We start from the raw sequence: 24,696 nt of genomic DNA on the forward strand, positions 1-24,696 counted from the left end.
CATGCAAAATTTTGTACACAAAAAGAAGAATTTTGAAATTAATTCTAGCATGGATAGGCAACCAGTGAAGCTCACGTCTCACTGGTGTGATGTGTTCATGCATTTTTGTGCGTGTAACTAGACGATCAGCAATTTTGAAGTAACTGAAGTTTACAGAGGTATTTGTCTTCGATACCGAACAGCAAGCTGTTGCAGTAATCGAGACGTGATGTTACAAAAGCGTGCACAAGTCTTTCAGTGTTTGTGCGATCTAAAACATTTCTAATACGACCAATTCTTTGTAGAGCGAACGATGCACACTGACATAATTTCAAAATTTGAGTACTCATATCTGCACAGCAATTTAAATAAACACCAAGATCACGAACAGATTTAGACGTAGTAACATCAGTGGTCCCTACTCGAAGAGATGACAGATCAACTGATTTCTTAAACTTTGAACACAACACAGAACAAACAGCAAATTAAGCACGGGTACACACTACAAAGTCCAATTCGTGAAAGAAAGATATATGGACCTTTTGCAGAGACCAACCGTAGTACCTCAGAGACTATCATGACAAAATATTTGTATATAATTTTTACAGTAGGCAAGATACAGAGTGTTGCTATCACATTTACTGAACAATTTTCAAGATAAAATGCAGCAGGTATTTTATCCTTTTTGTGAATCATATAAAATCATGACAATGTGTTGAATTACTAATAATTATTACTAATAATTCTGAAATGCATAGTAGATTCCAGTATTTGAAAATTGTACTTATATTGTTTCTGAAGTAGTGTGTGTGTGTGTGTGTGTGTGTGTGTGTGTGTGTGTGAGAGAGAGAGAGAGAGAGAGAGAGAGAGAGAGAGAGAGAGAGAGAGAGAGAGCAGCCTTTATTTTCTTGACAATGATTATTTAAAGCTTGTATATTTTGATTGTGTTATGTAAAGTGTAAGTTTCCGTTTATATTTTTTTATTTCTTTCAATTATATTTTCATGTGAAATATATTTATTTGTAAACCTGCAAAAGATGGTAACAAACATCCAACAGATATGAATACAGTAGCAAAGCAAACTTTTGGTTCTCATGAAATAAAACAGAAATAAAAAATGCAAAACTTTCACAAGAAGTTTGTTTTACATATTTTGTAAACAGGCAATGACTGAATAAATGTTCGTTATCAACGGAAGACACACACACACACACACAAACAAACACAAATTGTTTGGAGATTATTGGTTAGTGTAGAAGAGTTAATTTGTATAGAAGGATATCAAACTGAAAGTTTCATAGGGATATCTTAGGGAATGCAGTTGATGTGGCAAGTGCATCAAATTAATAAGAATGGAATGTTCAAAGAAATTCTGGAAAGTCTGTCTCATAATCAATGATAGTTATACAAGTGTATATTTGTGACACACAATATTGATGAAACTTGTCTTTTAATTTGTCATCACCAACCTTGGAATTACCAGCTGGGAACCAAGCATTGGTTTTCAAAAAATATGAAAGGCACTCTTCCTTCCCCGAGGTTTTAATTGAACATGAGACATGACTAGCCCTGCTTTGCTATACAGTATACTTATACCATAGTTCTGCATAGCAGGCCAGCCCTGCCACGCAACACTATTGCCATGGATGTACTTTGCGAATAGGCCTACTACGAAGATGTTTATGAAAAGCTTCATCCAAACACGATTCTCATAAAAATTGAGATCATGGCACAATTAGAGACAACAACATTGTACACGGCCCATTTTGAACTATAATTGCCAGGCACTGTCATATAGGGTGAATGAGCAGCATTTCAAAACATACGAGGTTTATAGTTATACAATGTTTACGTACAAAAAGTATCAAGGAGAGAGGGTTACATTTTGTTTTAAGTAGTTTCATTGACCAGATCTCCGCATTCCGAAGCCGCCGGGAGATTTTTTGCTTAGGCCGGCAATTTCGCATACTGGAAGAGCGGGGCTGTCAAACTGTTCATTCACCATGGATAAGGACACCGGCATTGCGGTCTGTCTTTCATTCACCCGCGACATGTTTTATAACAATATTACCACTTTGCACTGTCGAGTATACAAGTCTCTGGTCGTAATCGTATATTTTTGTGTCATGCGCGACTTGCCGTACGGTACTACGTATATCGCTAAGATGCAATGCAGGCGCGAAAATCGAAATTTAATAAATCAAAAAAGCATCCATCTGTGAAATTGTTTCTTCTCGCCGAGGAAGTAAAGTTTGGACCGTGATCTAATGTTTTCACATAGATGGGTATCCCCAAATAGAGATTTTGACCCCAAAATCTACATTTGAAAAGAAAAGTCATGATTTTCATAACAAGGGTGGGAAATTAGAGACGATTCAGAATTTACTTCCAGGGGGAGGTGGAGGATTTTCTATTTTCTGGGTGATTTTTTTCCATGCCCCCCCAGTAAATTATAGAAAAAATCTATGCCCCCCTCATCTTTCCTGTTTTTTTTCATGCCCCCCTAATATATACATGCATGCTTATATACTATAGACATATCTAGTCTAACAAGTTGCAGGAACTGTAGTGGACATTTAATCGATGATATAACAAATCATTTCAGGGTTATGTGACTATAAAAAGAATGACTTGCAGGGACTTCAAGTGGCACACTTTTGGAAAGGGTAGCAATAAACATATCTGGTTGTAAATTTTCTGAAGAAAAGTTAATTACTAAATATGAATACTTTTTTCGTTATGTCTCACTGATACATATGATATCGATGCCACAAAGACAAGCAAAGATGTCAGTTAGAAATGGTGAACAGAAAATCAGAGGAGCAGATAATTGGCAAAGTGATATATATCTTGAAGTTTAATGGTACATCATTTGCAGATATCCAGATATTTCTGGAAAGTGAGATGTACATGTACATGCACAAGTTCAGCATACATTTTCATTTGATGATGCTGAATATTTGCAGACTTACGGTGAAAGTTTTAAACATTAGAATTAAAATTGGTGAAAGCCAACTTGTTTTTTACTTTTCTCTTTTTTTCTAATTTGGTTGTCATAAAACCAAGTAGCTGCCACTGAAAGCAACAATGCTGAGGAATATTTTAGAACATTTCTTGAACAAAACACCTTATCCAAAACATGAATTCACATGTTATTCTGCTCATTCCATTCACAATCCAATGTTCATATTAAAATGCAGATAACCCTGTGTAAGTCAAAGTTCACATTTTGTCAGCAGTATTTTTCAAAATTGACAGAGCATTCATATTTCAATTTTTTTAACAAACTTTAATTTTAAAATAGTCATGATGCGCATGTTTTCAGATGACACGAAACAATACATGTTAATTTGGTTTTTTTTGCCTTTTCTGCCAGCCGCCACTGAGAAATCTTTGATTATACATATCAGAATGAATGGGACACAAAAGTATTAGCATCAACAATGTGTAAGCCTATCCACATTTCTCCTAGCCTCATACATACTGAGATCACTTCTTGGACTACAGCAAATTTCTTGTGTACACAATATTTCAACAATCCGACAGCATAGCATTGTGTGTGCCACGTGATCTTCTGGATGCACATACAGGATTATTGGAAAATCAACCCTTTTGTAAATTTTTCACCATATATTTTTGACAGTAATACAAAATATTTTTATTTTCAACATTGAAAAACTATTCGCTGAAAAGCAACTTGAATCAACATTAAAAAACTATTCGCTGAAAAGCAACCTGAAGATGAGAAGGCCATAATTTATTTTCAAAAAAGTTTATAGTAGATGTAAGCACTGTAAAAAGTTATGTAGCACATTTAAAAAATTTAGAAAGGGTGAAATTGATGAAAATGAAACATAGAAAAAAGGAGCAGAAAAGAGAGAGGATAAAAAATACGAGGACTATGACTGGTTAAAGTTGCTCTTGAGTAGGAACCTTCCAATTTAAACGTAAAAGAATTAGATAAATACCTTGATAAACATAAATTACCACCCCCCCCCCAAGAAAAAAATGAAAGGTGAAAAAGTTCAAATTATAAGGGCACACATATACATGCACAACCTTCAGTCAGGGAAAGATATTGTAACAACTTATGTCACACAGATGAGTCAGAGTCAGATAGCAGTGACTCTGAATTGGAAACCTCTGTCAATGGAGTCATTGAGAGTGATGATGATGGTGTTGGTTCTGAATATGATAGTGACACAGACACTGACACTGACAAAATCCCAGAGAACCAACGTGACCATGTTACTTTAAGAAGAGGCAGAGTAGCAAGTCGTTTTGTGAAGCTGCATGTTGCCAACACAGTTTTTTTCAAAGCAATATTTCTCATCAAAGATGACAAGGAAACCCCCTCATACCATATATTTTCAAAAAGCAGAGACTCTAAAGTTTAGTATGGTAGCAGTAGTTTACTCAAAGGATGAAGTGGGTGTATATTTGGGGTAAAAAACCTCAATTTTAGTATTAATGATAAAAATTAATTTAAGTTGAAAACTAGACAGTATTTTCTGAAATGTAATATTTCACTTGAAAGGAGAGTATATGTAGAAAAAAAAACTATTTTATTTGGCATTATCCATCCTCATTTTAAAATTGTAGGGGTTTAAAGACTGACACTCTAATAATTGATTAAAATCATGATCAGCAAAATTAAAATGCCTCTTATTCAAAATGCCTCTTATTCAAAATGTAAGAGCTTTATTGCCAAACAAAACCAATTGATATAGTCGTTTTGTGTTGGGTTCCCAGACACGTCGCACCAAAACCACTTCGCACCATACCATCTCGTCCCATACCATTTCGCACCAAAACCACTTCGCACCAAAACAACCTCGTACCAAAACCACTTCGCCCCAAAAGTCACGTCGCCCCAAACCACTTCGCCCCCAAAACAACTGAAACAATGCCACTTTGCCCCATCGTCGTAAACCATGTGCCTCTTTACGGCAACAGCTTAGCGCTACCCGTTAAGAGATTTTTGCGTAGGTCAGCGGAGCGGAAATTATTGCTCTGGCTCGCGAGAATGCTTTGCCCCAAACTTATCGCCAACCGGCAAAGCGGAAAATAACCAACCACTACCATCGAAGTTTTCATAACCTTTCTGTCATCCCAGGACTGAAATCTTGAAAGTGTACAAATTTCGAGAAAATTACATCGTGCAATTCCGCGCACGGCACCTGAGTTGTAGCATTGATTGAGAAGTTTGCATTGCGTGTTTCTTTTTTCTAATATACCGTTATGGTTTTATCCAAAATAAATGGTTCGTGGTGGCCCAAATGTCCTGACACATTAATGCTTCCAACGCGTAGATCCAGTGGCGTGATTGGCTGGAGTACGTACTGAATACTAATTTATGTAGATTTTTTATGTAAGTATGTATGTGTGTATGTGTGTATGTAGGTATGTTGTATCACGTCTGATTTTGTCGATGGGGCGCATAGACGCAAAGCGGAATAGACCACACAGGTGACTGTGCTCAGGGTGACGATGCCCTCTCGCCAATTTTTCACCAAGCTCTAGGTATTGGTGGCGCTGTTTACCTTCGAGAAAGTTCCTCTTAGGCAAGTTAGGGTCAAAGGTGAAAGGCAATACATTTTTTGAAAATGGCGTCCTTAGATTCTCCGGAGTACCATGATGAGAAAGCGGATTTGGACAAATTTCTGTCCAAAGTGGACGAACTAGGTAATGTTGTTAGTAAGGATTGGTTAACTATTGTATGTAGTCTCTGTGTTCTCTTGGTATTGGTCTTGCATTGCCAGCTTCTCCAGGCTAGTTATGTACGTGAATAAGGTTATGTTATTTGAATAACTTGATTTGAGCCTTCGCTGTGTTTATGCATGGCATAGCACAATATCGGTGGTGCAACTTCTAGTATCAGTGTCTGTACATTATTTCCGATATGCTCCAAGGAACAAATTTCACCTTGAACATAATGGCCTTGTCGAATGAACTGGTTGAGCTTGAAGTTATAGCACAAATGTAATCGTCATGGCAACGCTATACAACCGATGTCACATTCTAAAGACTTCTAAAGACCGTCATTTACGGCTTGGGAGTGGGGGGTCGGGTCGGAGGAATTTCATCGGAAACTCTGAAATTTCGAGTACCCCCCCCCTGCCAACCATGCATATGAATTTTGTGTAACGCCGCTCTCTGACACAGAAATTTTGACTGTGATCCCTCCACTAGAAAAGTTAAATATCAGTACATGTACTTGTAAAATTTACAAAATTACAGCAATCGTAAAAACCTTTCAAATCCTGCTTGTACCCAGCTAGATTGTCATCGGTTATCTCATGACGGTTGAAAAAGGTGAAACCAACAAAAGTAAAATTCAATTTCGTAACAAAATGTAGATATAAAAGGTCACACTATAATCAGTATCTAAGCATATAGTATTTGTTTACTTTGAATCGGTGTCATGCATGTCAGGGTTTTCACTAAGGCCAAAAAAAAAAATAAAAAAAAAAATAAAAAAATTGTGCTGTTCCGATAACATGGTTTTCAAAAATAGGGTAGGTAGGTAGGCAGGGATTTTTTTTCAATATTTTTATTTTTAAATATGCATTTTTCAGGGGTTCAGGGCGATCAAACACTGGACACAACATTTCCAGTAAAACGTATTGTACATATAAAAGGATAAAAACATAAAAGACATCCTGGTTCAAGCAAAAATCAAATGTGAGGTAACAAACATGTGATTTTATGGGTTTTTTTTTTCATTTTCTTTTTTTAGTTTTGTGTGTTTAGTTAGGTCTAAAATGTTTAGGGTGGGCAGATAAAAAATAGGGTAGGTCGGATTAGCGGAACAGCACAGTATTTTTAGTCTAAGATATCTAACAGGGCAGAATTTGAAAGTACAGGGGGAGAACACGCTGGAGGCTCTTGTGTTGAAAATTTTGAGAAATTGATGTGCGCAATGGTGCAGTCAGGTGCAATCTGAGAGGTGTTTCCAATTTGTATTTTTACTAAGTTAAGCTGTTACAACACCAAAAGGAGAGAGCATGAGAGGGGTGTCCCCCTCTTGTGTTGAAATTGTTGAGAAATCGATGTGTGAAATGGTTTAATCTGAGAGGTGTTTCAGTTCATTTTGCATCAAAAATTGAGAAACCCCCCTTCTTTCTCCATATTTTGAACACCCCCTTCTAGCTTTCAATTTTTTTGAGTGACCCCCTCAGATTCCTCTGACCCCAGGCTCTAAGTAATGACGGCTCCCCTAGTAATATGTCATTGTCAGGTTGTAATTCTGTTCTATTATCTCCAATTCTATTGGGTTTCCATCTACCATCCATAGAAGTCTATACACATAATAAAAATAACAAAAAAACCCATGCTTTCAGATTTTCTTTTGTCTCTTTTCACCCATATAACTAATGGGCAATTAGTGTTCGGTACCTTTTCTTTAAAATGGAGGCAGTACTCGGAGATTACCTTTCATTGCTATGTTCAGAATTATAGATCATACCATAGACAGTAGAAGAAAGTCTCACGTCTACTGTACTGACACATGGACAGGGCAACCCGATTCACATCACTGGAAGTGATACTGTATAAACGTGACAAAGTCTGCAGAAATGTATTCTCGTCAATGTATTCAACTGAGGTACTAGAAATCCACAGATTTTAGGCAAGTCTACTTCATAGAGTGAAGACAATTCAAAGTTTGAAACGAAGAGCACCTGACCAAGTCAAGGTCATCATGTACCTTTGTTTTTTTGTCTCAGATACCATCATGAAGGGCATGAATGCGGAGGATGAGGCAACTAGGAATCAAGCAATCAAAAAGGCAGACAATATTCTCAATAGAAAGGAAGCTTGCCCAAAGCCCATCAACAAGACTATCATCAACAAAGATGCTCACAAGGATACTAGTAATCCACAAGTGATTAAACTATAGAAACTGTGATTCCATTTTGCCATATTTATATATAACTATTGAAGTTCTTCTTTATATTAGCTACAGAAATGTCTGTCTGTATATTTGTATGTATGTCTGTCTGTCAGTGTCTGTCAGTATGTATGTATGTATATGTATGTATGTATGTATGTATGTATGTATGTATGTATGTATGTATGTATGTATGTATGTATTGGCGATACAGAAAAAAATCATATTTAAACTATAAACCTCTGTTCTGTTATGAAGAGTCTCTCTCTCAATCGTCCTTGATGCCCTCTTTTTCATCGATGCATTTGCTTTGCAGTGTAGTTTTGTGGTACGGCATCATCTTGAAGTATTTTGCTAATCACTATTTGATTATTCATCGTCAAACTGCTGACAAAGTCCTCCTTGTGGAAATGGCTTCAAATACGCAAAAACTTGTACTGTAGCCTACTTACAGTTCTGACAACTTATGTCAGTGCCAACCTTTACCGACAATAATTTGTAGAGGCTTTTTTTTCACTTAGTGTTTCGAATCATGCATAATGCCTAGTCGAAATCTCGCTCACGATTATTGGTACATGTATATCCACAATATTTACATGTTTATGTTTATATGAGAGGACTCCCTAGATCGGACCCCCTAGCCAATGCATCAAAACCCGAAAACTTTACGTCATCATCCGGGCATTTCTCCCGGCATGCTTTGTGGAGGAAGAAGACAATATGGCCGCGTACAGTCAGCTAGAAAAGTCTCCATATTGCCTGTTTTTGATATTTATTTTCGTGTATAACTCCAACAAATCGCTCTTTCTGTGCAAAAAGTAATGATAAATGCTTTTATGACATAAGTATACACCTGTATACAGCTGATGAATTTTGGGTGGACTATCCCTTTAAAAACTTTAGAACTGCAGCGCCCACTGTGTTAGCATTTGGTGTGCAGTTGCATCACGGACTGAAGATGTGAATTTCTTCAAATGAGAATGCTGATGTCAAAAATGTGCAAATGAGGATAGGCTAATATTTGGTTCATAGGTTTTTTGCACACACTCTATGCAACTTTAATAAACTTTAATGGAGTATGTTTTATAACATTTAGATTGCCTCACTATCAGAATGTACACGTCCTCAAAATTATGTTACTGAGCGTTGTATTGCAAGAAATAAACACGGTACAGATTTTTTATGTGAGTTTTACTGTATTAATTGTTCCAGTAAGTAAAAGTGAACTAACAGCAAATTAAATTGAAACTTTACCTGTACATGAGTATTTTCTTCTCATGTTGTGTGAACCATGTTATCAGTATGACCAGGGTGCCAAATCAATGTGCCTCTGAGTGTGAACTCAAGACATTTGTCTGTGAAAGCAAAAAAATCAAATATAATTTACATGAGGTACTGTCACTCCATGTGGAGTGACCATACATGAACTACCGTAATACAGGCTGTTTTGAAGGAATTTTCTGAAAATTCATAAACGGACTCAGAGAGTCAATAGATGTTGTAAGTTAAGAGACATCCTGATGTTATGAAAATATGAAAGGAAAAAAACTGTCAGACATCAGGATTTGCCACAGGAAAAAAAAGACAAATTTGGACCTATTTCAGGAATTGCCATGGTTTCATTAATTGGATAACAGTGTACATGACTACCTACAGGGTGTTGGACCGGACGGTGAGATCACGGATCAGGAAGCCTTCATGAAGTATGTGGAATTGGACGCAGAGGACAGAGCCAGGAAGAGAGCGGAGAGAAAGAAGGAAGCCACGGTGCTGAAGGACAAAGGAAACCAAGCTTTCAAAATGGAAGATTTCAAGGAAGCAATAAAGTACTACAGCCAAGCCATGGACATTATGAAGGACTACTCAGCATTGTATACAAACAGAGCTCAGGTAACTTTGGTTTGAAATTCCACCTCTCCCCACTCCCCCCCCCCCCCCCAAAAAAAAAATCCCAGCCGATCCCTCATCACATTGCAGAAAGTGGTATGATACTGACTTAGAGTAGCAAAACAGTGAGATATTATTATTGTCCATATAGCATATTTTATATATGTATTCCACACATTATTTTTAATAGCATCTATCCTATGAAAAGGTTTTCACTGTGAAATCAGTGTCATAAAGCAAATTTGGACTCTGAGTAATAGTAATTTTAATGGAGTTAGGTATTTTCGTTGCTTTCAAAACTTTAAAAAATAGTGGCAGAAGACAATAGAAACTACTGGTGATAAATCTTGTAATTGCCGGGATTGCTAATATTTCTGAAATAGATACAATATTTTGTGCCTTAGAGAAAGCATGTTGTTCAGATGATTTGTGTGTGAAGTTCAATGTCATACCCAATACAACAGTTTTTGGGCGAGTGATGAAATTCATCTAACTCTGACATTTTTTTTTACATATTTTCCCCTCATTTTAATAGGCATACATCAAAATTGAAGAATACGACAAAGCCATCGAAGATTGCAATTTTGCCTTTCGAATTGACAGTGAGTGTGTCAAAGGTTATGTGCACAAAGGGAGGGCGTACTTGGCAAAGAAACAATATGAAGATGCTATAAAAACTTATGAAGAAATACTGGACTTCAATCCAAAATTAGAAAAACTTGTCAGAGGTATGATCACTCAAACATGTTTTTTTGAATAGTAGTTTTCAGTTGTTATGTGGGGGAAACGACAATCGTCACTGTATTTGTCAGAGCGATTCTCTGTGTATTCGCATAGTCATCGTTTAATGGCTAGATATCTTTATACAGATGAGATTCCAAACTCTGGCAGGGTGTAGATCAGAATGTGATATGATACAGGTCAGTGTGTTTGTTGTGAGATTGAGGACACTGAAAAAATCATACAAAAATCACAAAAAGAGTCATTGAAAGTCTTTGAATTTTAAGTGACTTTGAGTTTGGATCCTGGAAAACACACCTTGTGTATTAAGGAAATGCTGTACCTGTTCATGAGATTTTGAAGACTTATTGTCTTTTGAGCTGTTGTCATGGTGTATATATGAGTTATCAAAGTGACATATGCCTCAAAAGTGGAAAACTTAAACGTTTGCTCAAACCTTCCCCCAGGAAACTTTCAATCATTCTATTCCCAAAACAAAAATAAAAAATCAGGGGTCACCGTGCAAAATTTTGTGCTAGAGAAACAAATCACTCAATATTTACTCACTTTTGAAATTCAAAATGGCTGCCATCCCTGTGTTGAATGTACGGGGAAGAAATGACATTTCCGATTTTCACAGAAGTAAGTCGGCAAAAACTTTATTTACTCCTTTACCTTCAAGATGAGCCCCTACAAGTGGTAGAACAAAAATGTATTGTAAAAGTTTGATAGTCTGGATATCTGTCCTCAAGGCGCATTCTATCTTAACCCTTTTGAGCGCCAAAACCAATTTTGTTGCCCTCATAAAATATACCTCGGTCAATTTTGGTCAGAATTTTGCCAAATTTTGACAAAAAACTTTGGCCAATGAAATGTTGAGTTCCTTTGGTCTAAAATTATCTAAAAATTACAGAAATATTCATAAAAATTGGTAAAATGTTGCACTAAAATTTGGATGGGAAAAAAAACAGCACTCAAAGGGCTAAAGGGGTAATAGGGTACAATTGCAGTAGTGAATACACATTTCGTCAGAAGGTTTATTGAGGTAAGCTGATTTTGTACTATTATATGCGATGTTGTGTTTTGCTGTTCATCTGTCAGGGTGTTTGTAACACTTGCACTGGATAAAAATTAAAAATGATCTACTGTCAAGGAGATGTCAATATTTGCTCAGTAGAGTTAAGATTAGAGGGTTTCTTTGATGGAATGGAACTGAGGGAAATCTTCGTCTTGGTTTCATGAATTCTCATGTCACCAGAGGGACCTTTGACCTCTACACTTGTGAACAGGCCCGGACAATCGTCACTGGTAAGAATGAATTCAGTGAAAGAAAAAAAAATTGATCTATGGTATCGTTTTGTCATTCAGAGTACGTCAGTAGGCCAGACAGGCAAAGCAAGCTGCAGAAGCTGAAGACAAAGTACAAGAATTATTTCAAGAGGGAAACGAAGAAATGAAGACGGTTGCTGAAGTCTTGAAGAAAATGAAACAGAAAGATCAGCCGCCACTGTATTACAATGGAGGGTGTAGATTATTGACAGAAATGCTCCATGATGGTGAGTTATGATTTTTTTATCTTACAGATTTATCATGTAAGGTTTTACAACAATGGTGTTTTGAAATCATTCTTTGTGTTTGTTTTGGTCAAATGCTGTCTGTAACTTTTTTCACTGTTCCAATTTTTTCCGTCACAAAACCAGGGCATGCAAAAAACATCGCAAAACAAGTGGTATATTGTCTTTTATTGTCAGCTTGGGAAGTGGGAGGGTTCACAAATGGTATATGGCATTTGGCAATAAGACAATTTTCATGGGAAAATAGCTGACAAAAAGTAGTGACTAGCCTGTTAATTTTGCTTGTGTCTTGGTTAAAATTATAATGTTAAATTAAGCAAAAAATGCGTTCTGAGAATAATGTTCTTGAATTTTTTGCATTGCTTGCTTTTCAAGATATGTCACGGACGTTATTCAGAAGTCACAATGGCTTTGAGATCATCTTGGAAAATGATGTTATATCTAGGTGAGTAACTACATTAGATAGTATTTTGAAACCAACTGTTTTGACACTGGAATGCCATACTGAATTTCATCCCATTTTTAATACCGTCAATGTTACTACTCATAACATATCCTTTTCTTATCTCCTAGATGTCTGAAGACAACAGGGAAGTTAAAACAGGACCAAGCTGATATGTGCTGTGTTGTTTTACATCTTCTGGTCACTGCTTGTAAAGACAATGGTAAAAGATGCCTTAATAATAATTCATGCACTGCGCAGAAATTCATAGAGATCTGTATTCTGGTCTCCGAAATTACAATTTGAAGCATGTAATCAATCATTTTGCAGGCAAAAGCTTCATTTGAATATGCAAATGAGGATGTGACATTTTTCTTTCACTTTGAAATGTTTCTTATTTCTTTTCTCCAGTGTATCTCTTATTATTTAAGGTTGACCACATTTTCACACCATCACATCTTTCGTTATAGATGAGAACCAGAAATCGGTGTTTACGATATCCAGTTTTGCAGATGACCTAACTCAGTTATTTCTAAAGTCCTCCCATCAAGAAATCAAAGAAGCAATTGTGAAACTTGTCAATGTTTTCTCGCGAAGTGAATTTGGCAGAAAGACCCTCATTCAAAATGTCGGGAGTGTAAGGTAGGTTGCTCTTCGGGTACAACCAAATGTAAAACACTGACAGAAAAGAAATATACTGGAAATTTTTTCATCAATATTACGTTATTGAAGGTTGAAGCTGTTTATCATTATTGTTTAAACTTTTCACCATCAAAATTTGAAAATAAGTCTATTATCGTCAGTGGTTAAGTTTTATCTCTGCATCTCAAAACATGGATTGAAGCATTGCTGAATTGTGTGCAACTTTGAGGAAACACACCCTGTCCATCCCAGTATGATGGACAGCAAGCCCAATTTGCAAAACAAATGTGGAATGTGGACATATTAATATTTTTGCTTTCAGAAGCTTGTTTACAAAATTGTAAAGTTTGTTTAACTCAACTTCAATGAATTTTTTAAACAGTGCAAGTATGGGCTGATGTTGATTTTACAAACTGTAGCTTAAATTGCACAGATAGTCCGGGGTCAATTGTTATTCCGTGTTTTGAGTGAAGATTTTTGCCAAATTAGGTTTACTTAATGGCCAAGATTTTCAAAAAACATTGTTGGCATTTTTTCTGACACCTCTGCAGGTCATTTCAAGGTCATTTTATCAAAATCCAAAAAATCAGTTATTCTTAGCTCTAAAAAGATTTTTTACCCAGTTTGCAACAAAATTATTTTTGGAAACATGTATTTTGCTATGGATTATTCCTTACAATCATTAACATTTAGGTTTGTTGAAAAAAAAAACGGCTATTGCATTAAGAATATATAGAAATACTTTACCAAAGGTCAATTAAAGGTCAGTATGAAATTTCTTTCTAATTTTCCATATTTTAAACATCACATTGTTTATCTTGTATACAATTTCCGATTCATAAAACTTATACAACAGTCTCAGGAAATCAGATGTCTGAGGGACTGGTCAGATTCTTTGGCTGGGGGGGGGGGGGGGGGGCGGTGGATTCAGGGGGTCACCCTGTTTTTGATTTTGGTGATAGAGGGGGGTCACCGTGTTTTTGAAATGCCGAATAGGGGGGTCGACACGGGTTCATAATTACCTAAAATGCATCTTGCCAGCAACAAAGTTCATCACTGAGTTGAATTTTCGGAGTGCGCTTCTGGCGCGTAACTTTAATAATAATAGGACATATTTTTGAGAGCTCCACCCACAAGCGCGAAACTTAAATATATCAGACATATATATCAGAGATATGTTTATGTTTAAAGATTTTCGGCGCGCCCTTCGGGCGCGTTACTTTAGAAATATCAGTCATATTTTTCAGCACGCCCTTCATCCACATGACTTTCATATATCACATATATATATCAGAGATATCTGGATGTTTAATATTTTTCGGCAAGCCCTCATATGTCAGATATATCTTGATGTCTGTAAATTGAAAGTCAGTTTTGCAAAGTGTACTAATCATTATGAAATCTGCAGTTCATATGAAAAGCATGACAACTTCCTGATACTTTTCTGTTTCCTCTATGAGAATTCAGTCATAGAAAGCAACATGCACTAAAATTTCACAAATTTTACATTTGTCTTATAACAGTTCTGGAGATCTGATTATGCATAAAAAGTATGGAATACATTCACAGATCATTCAAAATACTGTATTCAAACTTTAGAATTGACACTTTTAAGGTCATATCTGACAACTAACATGACAACCACCTTTTATTTTACCTTTGTCGTGCACAGGGGGTCACCCTGTTTTCAAAAGTTGGAATAGGGAGGTCAGCCACTTTTTGACACCGGCAAAAAATAATCCACCACCCCCCCACCCCCCGCCCCCACAACAGGCCGAAGAAAACCGACCGGTCCTGTCAAAGGTCAATGACTTTAATGCCATAACTCTAATCTGAAGAAAGTTTAGCGATAAAAGTAATACGATCACACAATTCCATGTTCCTTACGTATTGCCAAATATGAGTCAGGCTTCTCCCAGGTTTAAAACCGCTCCTTCGGCGAAAGCATTTTCCAACAAGAAAAAAAATCGATATCAGCAGCAAGCATGGTGGTACTGTCATTACCGACATTTTCAGATGCACTCTCACACAATGGGTGTAAGTCTGCATTTGTGTTTAAATTTCGCAAGACATTTTCAAAGTTTTTGGTCCAAGATCTTTTGTGATATTTAATATCAATGGGCTAGCATCCTTTGGATCTATTGCACTACTGAGTCTGACTTTTAACAAGTCTGATTTTCCTTGGTTTACTGCCCTTTGTAGTTTTCCCCAGCATTGACTGGAGAGGACCCAAAGAAAACCTATATTGTTGACAGAAAACACACATTCTTTTGTCGTATGTACTAGCTGCTGGTCTAGTGAAAGCAACTTTACGTTCAGATGAACCAGCACATTTAATGGTAGATGAGGTTTAAAGTTGCTTTACCTAATAATACAGATCTATCACCTTGCTCTAATGCTTTTTCACAGCGCAATTTTGCTCTCTGTAGTAAACCTCTGTGGCAACTATTTGCATAGCATTCCCTTTGCCAGCTAGCACCACAAGCTCGAAGGGAAAAAGAATCATTATCCCTGAGTCTTGAACTTATTTCTGGAAAGACACCATCACCAAATTCACCTCTCTAGTGAACAAACTCCACACTGTTGTCATATGCAGTGGGATTTGACACAAGCTCACCACTTGCTTCCTGACATATCAGGCATAAAGAGAACGTAAACAGACTTTAAGTCTGTTTCAGAACGTCCTCCTTTCCGGGAGGAATGATATGTTTTTCCATACTGAAAATTTTGACGAAGTTATTTGCATGCAATGTCAGTTGTGTGAAATGTTTATATATGAAACGCAACAACTAAATGTTGACTATTCCGTGACGTTAAATATCGAGTAAATATCCTTTAGATAACGGTTTCTGAGAAACTACTAACACTGTCTTTGACTTACCTTGTCATCTTTAACCGTGAATAACCTATGGACTAAACCTGTGTCTCAATAAACATGATAAAGCATCAACCTATTGTTAACGTATCACTTTTTATACTCTGCATCAATGTTTTAACAATGGATGTCTTGGTTAGTACAACAATATTTGTACTGGAGTTGATTTTCAAAAGACACAGGTAATAGCCCATATTTCTCAGTGCAGAGGCTTAGTTTTGATAAACGGCTTCTATATGTAGCCTATGATTAGCAACAAGTCTCTAATCCCTGCTATTATTACTAAGGAAACATCCAAATAGTTTTACATGACTTGGAGAGAAATGCGAGGAAAAGGGGTGACTTACTCTAACTACAAGCAAAGAGTACACACTGCTTCATGTAGCTGCACAGCAATCCAGTCTACACTAATTAAATTCTGCGCAGAGGTCTGGATTTTACAACCTTGCAGAGCTGGTAATACTGCGGACGGCTTACGGTATAAATTACGCAGAAATGCACGGAAATTGATAAAATAACGTCTATGATGTAGTTGTCAAGCGCAGTGCATGTCAAAACCGATCCCTGTCATTATTTAACACAGTGCATGGAAAAAGATGTACAACTGCAATACAAGCAAATCCTTGTAATTGCTTATAAATCAATATAAAACGGTAAAAAACAGAAACGATATATAAATCCCCCACCAATTTTTAAAATCTATTTTAAAGTAGTTTGGTCAATGATAATATCCAATTTGTATGCACTACAATGCTTAATCAATGGAATTTACCAAGTAACGAAGAATGACCTTGAATTTGACCTTGACAATGTGGAAAGAAAAAATGCCAACAATTTTTTTTTGACTCTCCGGGTATTAAAGGGGAAGTTCACCAAGGATGATTTTTACATATGTGGTAGCTCTGTGGTCATTTACCAAGGAAAAACTATTTTCACCATTTATAACTTTCAATAATTTCTACAAAAACCGATAAAATAGTACAGGAAGTTGCCCATGTAATTTGAATCATGGGAAAAAAGCTCCAAGCTTGGAGCTTGCATAATGTGATATGGAAGGGACCATTTCCGGACAGGTATGGCCCCCAAATTGTCCACTCACAGTAACACAGTAGTAAACAGCAACACAAAATCTGACAGTAGACAGTTTATTATAAGTGAATCATCGTTTATGCAAGGATACTCAGCATAAACAAAAGTTATGTAAATACGCACAGCCTGGTTTAAGCATGGGTGGGTGGACAATGCCATACCCATGGGAAAATGGTCCCTTCCATATCACATTATGCAAGCTCCAAGCTTGGCGCTTTTTCCCATGATTCAAATTACATGGGCAACTTCCTGTACTATTTCTATCGGTTTTTGTTAAAAATCTTGCGAGTTATAAATGGCGAAAATAGCTTTTCCGGGCTAAGTGACCACAAAGCTAGCACATATGTCAAAATCATCCTTGGTGAACTTCCCCTTTAAGGAACAAAATGATACATGTTGACAAGAGTCTTCACGAAATGCACACGGAAGCCAAAATCACGACAAGTGACCCCAGACTAAGAGGCTCTTTGATTCGCCAGATGTGTGCCTTCATGTGAATATGTACCACTTTACTGACACATGAGGGCACTGTTAAAGCTGATCAGATCAACTCAGACCAGCAGATCTTGATGAAATTAGCCACTCTTGGTTCATCAATTTCTGTATACAAAGTTCTGAGGTAGCATGAGTGTGAAAATAATCTCTCATATCATTTCCAGTATTTTCGTCGGAGTCTTTTCGTATCTTAAAAGTTCAAAGGTGAAATCAAGAGATCCAATTACAGCATTGAACAGTCTAGCTCAAGAGAAAAGGTAACTTTCATGCCATTATTGTTATAAGTCTATCATTGATTTTGTAAAGGTAGTACATGTACTGTTCTAGAGGAGCAGCACTGCACATGATTGTTGAAAGTAATTTTTCCCTGCTTTCTAAGGCTCAAGTTAAAAAAAAAGAAGACCAAGAAATGGTCACTTGTAAAGATTTGCTAGGAAACTGAAAATTGTACCTGCCTTATAGAATAAGTTTTGCTGCCGGTCCAGAGTTTTTCAGCTTAAAATGGTATCATGACGTTTGTCAGTTGTATTTTGGAGCAACTGCAAAGATTTCCAAATCACGTAATCATAGATATATTAATCAGTATATTTGAAGCTTGATGCTAATCTCATATCAGTGATGTTAATTAAGATTATGCCTCGTGAATGGTATAAATATCTCTCCCATTGAGTAAAGAATAATTTATTTTTGTCCTGCTTTCACAGGTTCATTCGAGATTTATACGACCACTTTGATGATAAAATATTACCAGAGATTGAGAAACTTTTGGTGAGTCTATAAGGTCTGTGATTTCATTGACATCATGCTGCTAATCAACGGTGTCACATAAGTTTATATGACCTTTGACCTTTGAAACACACTGTTTGTATGACCCTATTGTGTTCCATGGCAAAATTCGACCTCTAGACTTTGGAATGGAATAAAAATGCTGATATAGTGATAGAAACTTGTGTCTTCTCTATCGTATTTCAGTAAAATTATGAGCCTTTTATAGTTGGTTTTTAGTATTTTGCGGCTCTTTCAAATCTGTATATATAATACTATTTTTTCATAGTTTCACATACGATGCTTGAATTTGTATGCCTGTTGATAGGCAAAAATAGCAAAATAATGTTTGGTACCTTCAACATAGATAGTGAACATTGTACAGATACGTTCCAGAGAGACAAGATTTCTAGCCATTTCAAACAATTTTTGAACAGAGGATAGATTCCATGTTATTATTAAAAATCACTGTTGGAAGCAGTTTACCCTCTTAGAAACATGGATTTCTGGAAATGTTGCATCAGTTTGAGGAATTGCAGAAATTTCTGTGCATCTGCCCTGTATCTTTTCATGTAAACCAAAATGTTGGCTTGTGTCACAGGCAATTTGTGTACATCATGGCGCATCGTATTTGCTAAGAGGGTACACTGGAACTCGGAAGTAATTGCCCTCGCAGAAGTCAGTTTGAAATGATTCCTATGAAATTTCAGCATTGATGATAACTATATCATCAATGGTAACAACATTCTTAATGCTGTTTATGTATTTTTTGACAGAAAAGTCATGCCAAGGTGCAGCAGACACTACTGCCACCATGCCTAGCATTTATTGGAACACTTGCCACAGAGACTGCTGTGAGGAAGAAAATGTCTGCCAGCAAAGCATTCTGGGAAGGCTGTGTCAATATTCTGGCAGGCAGAAAGTTTGTTTTTTTTAGCACAAATTTGCATTGTGCTTTACAATGCAACGTTTTGAATCTTGAAAACCTATTATCTGTTCCAGTTGTTTGTCTTTTCAACGTATATTTTCATTTTTTGAAAAATTTTTGCATATGCTGGTGAAGCAATGCTCATACTGTAAATAGTTGGACTAAATCTTGAAAACACAACTGAATTCAGGCAAAAGTGTTAGGGGTCCAGGAAACAATAATGGCTCTCAGAGTCTACATATTGATGAAATATCACCGTCCACTCAGCTTGCCCAAATATTCCTCCATAAGTTATATAGAACAAGTTTGTAACAAACCATTGTACTTTGCTGATACATGTAGTCAGTAGTACAGTTACCTCATGTTTCATTCTTATTCAGATTCCGGGCCCAGGTAATTTAGATGATGTGCATCACATGGTACATACTCAACAAATAGCAATGTTTCATTTGCAAATTCATATTTGGGGCCAGGTCAATTGAGGTAGTATGCACCCTGAAAGTGAAAAAACTTAAAACATTTGCTCAAACTTTCCTCAATGAAACTTTTCAATCTTTCTCTCACTAAATTTAGAATAAAAATCAGGGATCATTGTGCAAAGTTTGGTAATAAAGACACATTAATACCTAAAATTCTAAAATTCTGAAATTCAAAATGGCCATCATCCTTGTGTTAACTCTATGGAGAAGGAAAAAATTTCAATTCTCAAAATTCTAAGATGGTGAAATATTTTCATTCTGAGAGCTTTAAAATGAGCCCCCACAAGACGTAGAAAGGAAGAGAATTGTAAAAGTTTGAGAATCTGAATATCTTTCCCCGAGGCGCCTTCTACCTTAACAAGATGTAGCCTTTAATGAATGCACTTTTCTCACAATCATAGCAATCTAAACCTGATGAGTCAATCTCTGGAACTCTACTCGGCTTAATGATGAACGTTTCATTGGACGCCGGCAGTGCTTTGAAAGAGATGTCAGTTGCAATTACGAAGGAGACACTACCATTCCTTGAAAGTGATGATACCGACATTCAAGAGGTGAGAGGTCAAGTTCAGTTTCAGCTTGGACTTACGTAGCATGGTATTCTTAAAATGCTTGGTTTTTACGGTGGGGCTGGGGGTGGAAGGTTCTTTTTCCTAAAAAAGATTAATATCTATATTTGAAATAACACATTCATAGCATATATGTCTGTCATCAACAGAAAAACCACATGTCTGCATAAATGTAAATGATTAAAGTAATTGAAAAATATACAAAGGAATGATCTTAAAACAGGGAATGCAACAGAAAGAAAAAATAATATATTTCACTGAAAATATGTTCAAGGGACATCTTTTACCTTAAAATCTCGTAAGACTTGAAATTGAAGCCACAAAAAATAATCACAATTTGGTTTTTCATCTTATGAATTAAGAAGAAAGTAGTCTGTTGCATTATAGAGGATTGAAGCAAGTCATAGCGTGATTCCATGCAAAATGGCGCCCTCTATGATAGGAATACGCTTATCAAATTGGGTTTGTTGATCTGTTTCCAGAGGAGCTATGGTTTGCTTGGTCGGGTCATAGGTCATAACACAGAGAGTCACAACCTACTGTGTGAGGCTAACGTTCCCCAGCGTATCATCAAACTATTGCCTGTAAGTATTGCATTTGTACACTGACTGAAATGTAGTTCGTTTCAAAGGTACAATATACTACGATGGCAGCAAGCATTTAAAGCCCCATTAGCTATATCGTTTTGCATTTTATGGTGGATTCAAATACAGCTTATGTAAAAATGCTCTCTGAAATATGACCACAGAATGCTCTTCAAATATTGGCGACAAATGCACAACTTAGATTTTAACAACTAACTTACTAAGTAATATTCAATTCAGCTCAAATATGGCTGCCGCATATATATACATGTAAGCACATGAATTTAATAGACCAAATCTAGCACAAAGGATTGGAATACTAACGTTTTCAAAGACAGTATGGCTTAATAACAGGAATGCAAAACATCTCTCTCAACTCAAGATTTGATGACAATTTTTTGGTAAGTGAAGTGCAAAAGGATACAGTTAATGGGGCTTTAAAAGGAGAAGTAGCATCTAGATAAACTCTTCTCAAAACTGCAAAGTATTCTCATTTAATTCCCAGATGGACAATTTGTCAATGATAAATTTGTCAGATTTTCAATAAACTATCAGAGTCCGTTCAAAGACGGGGACGCTAAATGCTGCTCTGACTTTAAGTTTTTGAGAAAAGGTGGAGGTTTATCAATACAGGATAATTACAGACAAGTAAAAATTAGCTTCATTCAGATGAAGATCACAAATCATTTACATACATACCTTCAAATATACAGGATTTCCTACCACTTTGTTTTGGCTGATGTGCAGCGTCTCAGAAGTTGTTATCCATTTGGTTGGCTGAATCTTACGATTATAATTGAATTATACAAATAGACTTTCTAAGTTGTCTTGAATAGTTACAATTGACCAATTAGATATAACCCTCCGAGCATGGTGCACATCAGCAGCTTTGTTTCAGTATTAAAATTTATCAAAATTTCTCTGCATACCAATGATAACATACAGTACTTGAAATGATCAAACAAATTGTTACATAGTTAACTTTGACAGAGTATGTTACATATACCTGGAGGGCACACTGGTATGGTACATCAGTGTTTTGCGAGTCAGTCCAATCAATTTTTTCAAGTTTACACTTAAGTTATCTTCCCTTTATTACTGTTCACACTCTCCATCTCTGCCCTCACACAGGAAGCTGCTTTGTCAGTTCAAAGGCCTGCAATCAAGTGCCTCACCAGATTAACCCAATCAGATAAAACTGCCAGACAGGCAGTGGTCAAGTATGATAAAAGTATGTAGTGATATCTCCCAGACTTAATTTTTAAGGTAATACACACCTTGAAAGAGACTTAAACTTTTGCTCAAACTTTCTCATTTAAACTTTCAGCCATTCTCTTACCCAATCAAGAATAAAAATTGGGGGTCATCATGCAAAGTTTGGTACTAGAGAAACAAATTACCTATTTTCTGATATTTGAAATTCAAAATGGCCACCATCCCTGTGTTTAATTCTATGGGAAAAATAAAATTTTCGATTTGTGAAAACTTAAGATGGTTAAAATTTTCCAACTATAAGAGCTTTAAAATGAGCCGCTAGAAGTGGTAGATCAGGAAAGAATTGTAAAAATTTGAGAATCCGAATATTTGTCCCTTAGACATATTCTTCCTTACTTGGAATATCGAAATGCAAATCAATCTAAAATGCACTTTGCTGATCCTGATCTGGCACCAAATTTTACACAGCCTTACCTTCTCTATTGTTGCATTTTTCAAATAAATTTATGGTACTATAAACATGTACAAAATGAAATTTCATATACATACTCAGTAATTACATGTATATTTATATTATCATGAACATATATTGTCTTGATGTTAAATTTTCGTAGCTTACTAGTGTGGAATCTGTTTTTCACGTTGCAGATCTCAAAGTACTGAGAAACCTGTTAAGTATGGATGACAACATAGTTGTTGCCAACACTGCATTGTGTATTGGACATTGTTGTGAAGATCCCAAGGTCGGGTCAAATCTTGTTGACACGGACATCATCCAACAGCTTTTGGCCAAAACGGACACCGTGAACTCTGCCATCAAAGAGAACTGTGCCATAGCCGTGGCCAAACTGGTCACATCAGATAAAAGGTGAGCTTTCCAGACTCTAAACCCTTTCATCACCATGGTTTGGCCCAAACCCATTGTTAAAATGGTGATTGTGGACTTGTTCACCGGGAATTGGGGTTACAAGGTACACCATAAATTCACATTACTTTTCTGTGATATCCGTGAAACATGTTTACTAAATCAAAGGTTAATAATGCCATAGAGAGTCAAAGTGCCTCTACTGTCTATGTTAATACTTGACCTGGTAATTCATGTGAAATTGTTAAAAAACTCTGCCATCTACTGTCATGTTTGCTATTCAAAAGCCCAGTTAATTTTTGTGTTCTGAAGATCTCATCAAATTTTCTTCACCAGGGCTCTTGAAAACTTAGCCCATGAGACAGACAGATTGAAGCACCATCGAGCATACAGTGTGGTGCAACACTTGCTACTGGTTGACAACTTAGAATAGTGCAAATCAGCATAACAAGAATCTTTCCAAGTTCAAAATTTCAAAACTAGAAACCCATAATATTTTGACTTATGAATGTTGCATGTTTAATCTTTTCACCCACAATTATCCGGAAACAGGTCCAAAATTGCCTTTGATAGCGAAGGGTGTGAGTGAAATCATGGCATGGTGAAAGGATTCATCTTTCAAAGTGGCTCTATTCCTACAGTTACTGTTCTGAGAAACATTTCTGATCAAATCTCATGAACTGACATTGTTCCTGTGCATCAGCTACTGAGGAAAATTTGGTTGCATCTCATTATTGACAAATCTAATGCATTGACCTGATCCCTGTGTTTCTTTATCTCGGACAGACATATGGAAAGGCTCCATGAACTCAACGGAATTGGAATTCTTCATTCCTGCATGAAGTATGTCAAAGTTTCCTGAGAAACAAGCTTTCCCCTCTTCCGTTATTCCTTTCCGATATACTCCGTCCTAGAAAGCAAAGTGATCTTTCGCAATCTTTTCTTGGAATCAGCATGTTTTGTAAATATTTTTGATACCGGATGTGATTGCAAATGAAATTGTTTCGTGTTTGCTTGCACAAGTTCATGTGCAAAGCGCTTACAGTTGTTTCAGTGTTGCACGTTTTTGAGGATGTTAAGCCTCTCAGGAAATTCAGATCTGTTGTGTTGAAGAAGTTAGGTTCACCTACAAAGTACTGTGCCTGATTTTCATTTTGAAACAAAGGGATTTTCTTTGGGGCTACGAAAGCTTTACAAGCAGCTGGAATGGTTACAAATTTTCTTACAAAGATTGAGCACAAGTTTAAATCTTCAATACTACACGTGTGTGGCCAGGTCTTGCTGAGATACAGTCTAAACAAGTGACTAGTGTTACAAGCACAGGAACTATGCAATTTGTATTCATCTGTTTAGGCGTGTTATTTATTATTTAGTCTAGTTCTGCTTTCACAGGTTTCACTCAATCAAAAGAATGAACTTAATAATTTAATTGTTCACACAATTTTACTCGTGTATTTCTCATTCTTTCAAAGTGCAGTGTTTACCATTTTCATTGGACTGCAGTAAATAAAAATATTTATATCAAGCTCTTTTTTTGTATCAGAAATCATGTTATTGTTCAACTTTGCTTCTCATGAGATGATTCCATGGTATATGCGCTGCATAGAACTGTAGTGTTCTTGCCAGAGGTCCCAGCATGTTCAAACCCTTACATTATAAAGTGATGATGTTGTTTCTTCTGCCAAGCAAATTGTACT

General features: G+C 36.4%; 2 protein-coding genes across 2 annotated transcripts; both read left to right on the forward strand.

The window, feature by feature from the left end:
* The first annotated feature begins 5,585 nt into the window (after positions 1 to 5,585).
* On the forward strand, positions 5,586 to 11,589 carry LOC139123366 (tetratricopeptide repeat protein 12-like). Its single transcript, XM_070689516.1, has 5 exons — positions 5,586 to 5,664; positions 7,707 to 7,864; positions 9,527 to 9,760; positions 10,293 to 10,485; positions 11,579 to 11,589. The coding sequence occupies exons 1-5, from the start codon at positions 5,586 to 5,588 to the stop codon at positions 11,587 to 11,589; spliced, it is 675 nt and encodes a 224-aa protein (XP_070545617.1).
* Positions 10,345 to 24,524, forward strand: LOC139122831 (tetratricopeptide repeat protein 12-like). Its single transcript, XM_070688638.1, has 13 exons — positions 10,345 to 10,485; positions 11,846 to 12,033; positions 12,427 to 12,496; positions 12,625 to 12,716; positions 12,964 to 13,135; positions 17,759 to 17,851; positions 18,299 to 18,362; positions 19,136 to 19,270; positions 20,168 to 20,320; positions 20,818 to 20,919; positions 22,051 to 22,150; positions 22,783 to 23,002; positions 23,786 to 24,524. The coding sequence occupies exons 2-13, from the start codon at positions 11,931 to 11,933 to the stop codon at positions 23,859 to 23,861; spliced, it is 1,380 nt and encodes a 459-aa protein (XP_070544739.1). The 5' UTR covers positions 10,345 to 10,485; positions 11,846 to 11,930; the 3' UTR covers positions 23,862 to 24,524.
* The last annotated feature ends 172 nt before the right edge of the window (positions 24,525 to 24,696 follow it).

The sequence above is a fragment of the Ptychodera flava genome, chromosome 22 (genome assembly GCF_041260155.1).
Source record: "Ptychodera flava strain L36383 chromosome 22, AS_Pfla_20210202, whole genome shotgun sequence".
Taxonomy (NCBI): Eukaryota; Metazoa; Hemichordata; class Enteropneusta; family Ptychoderidae; genus Ptychodera; species Ptychodera flava.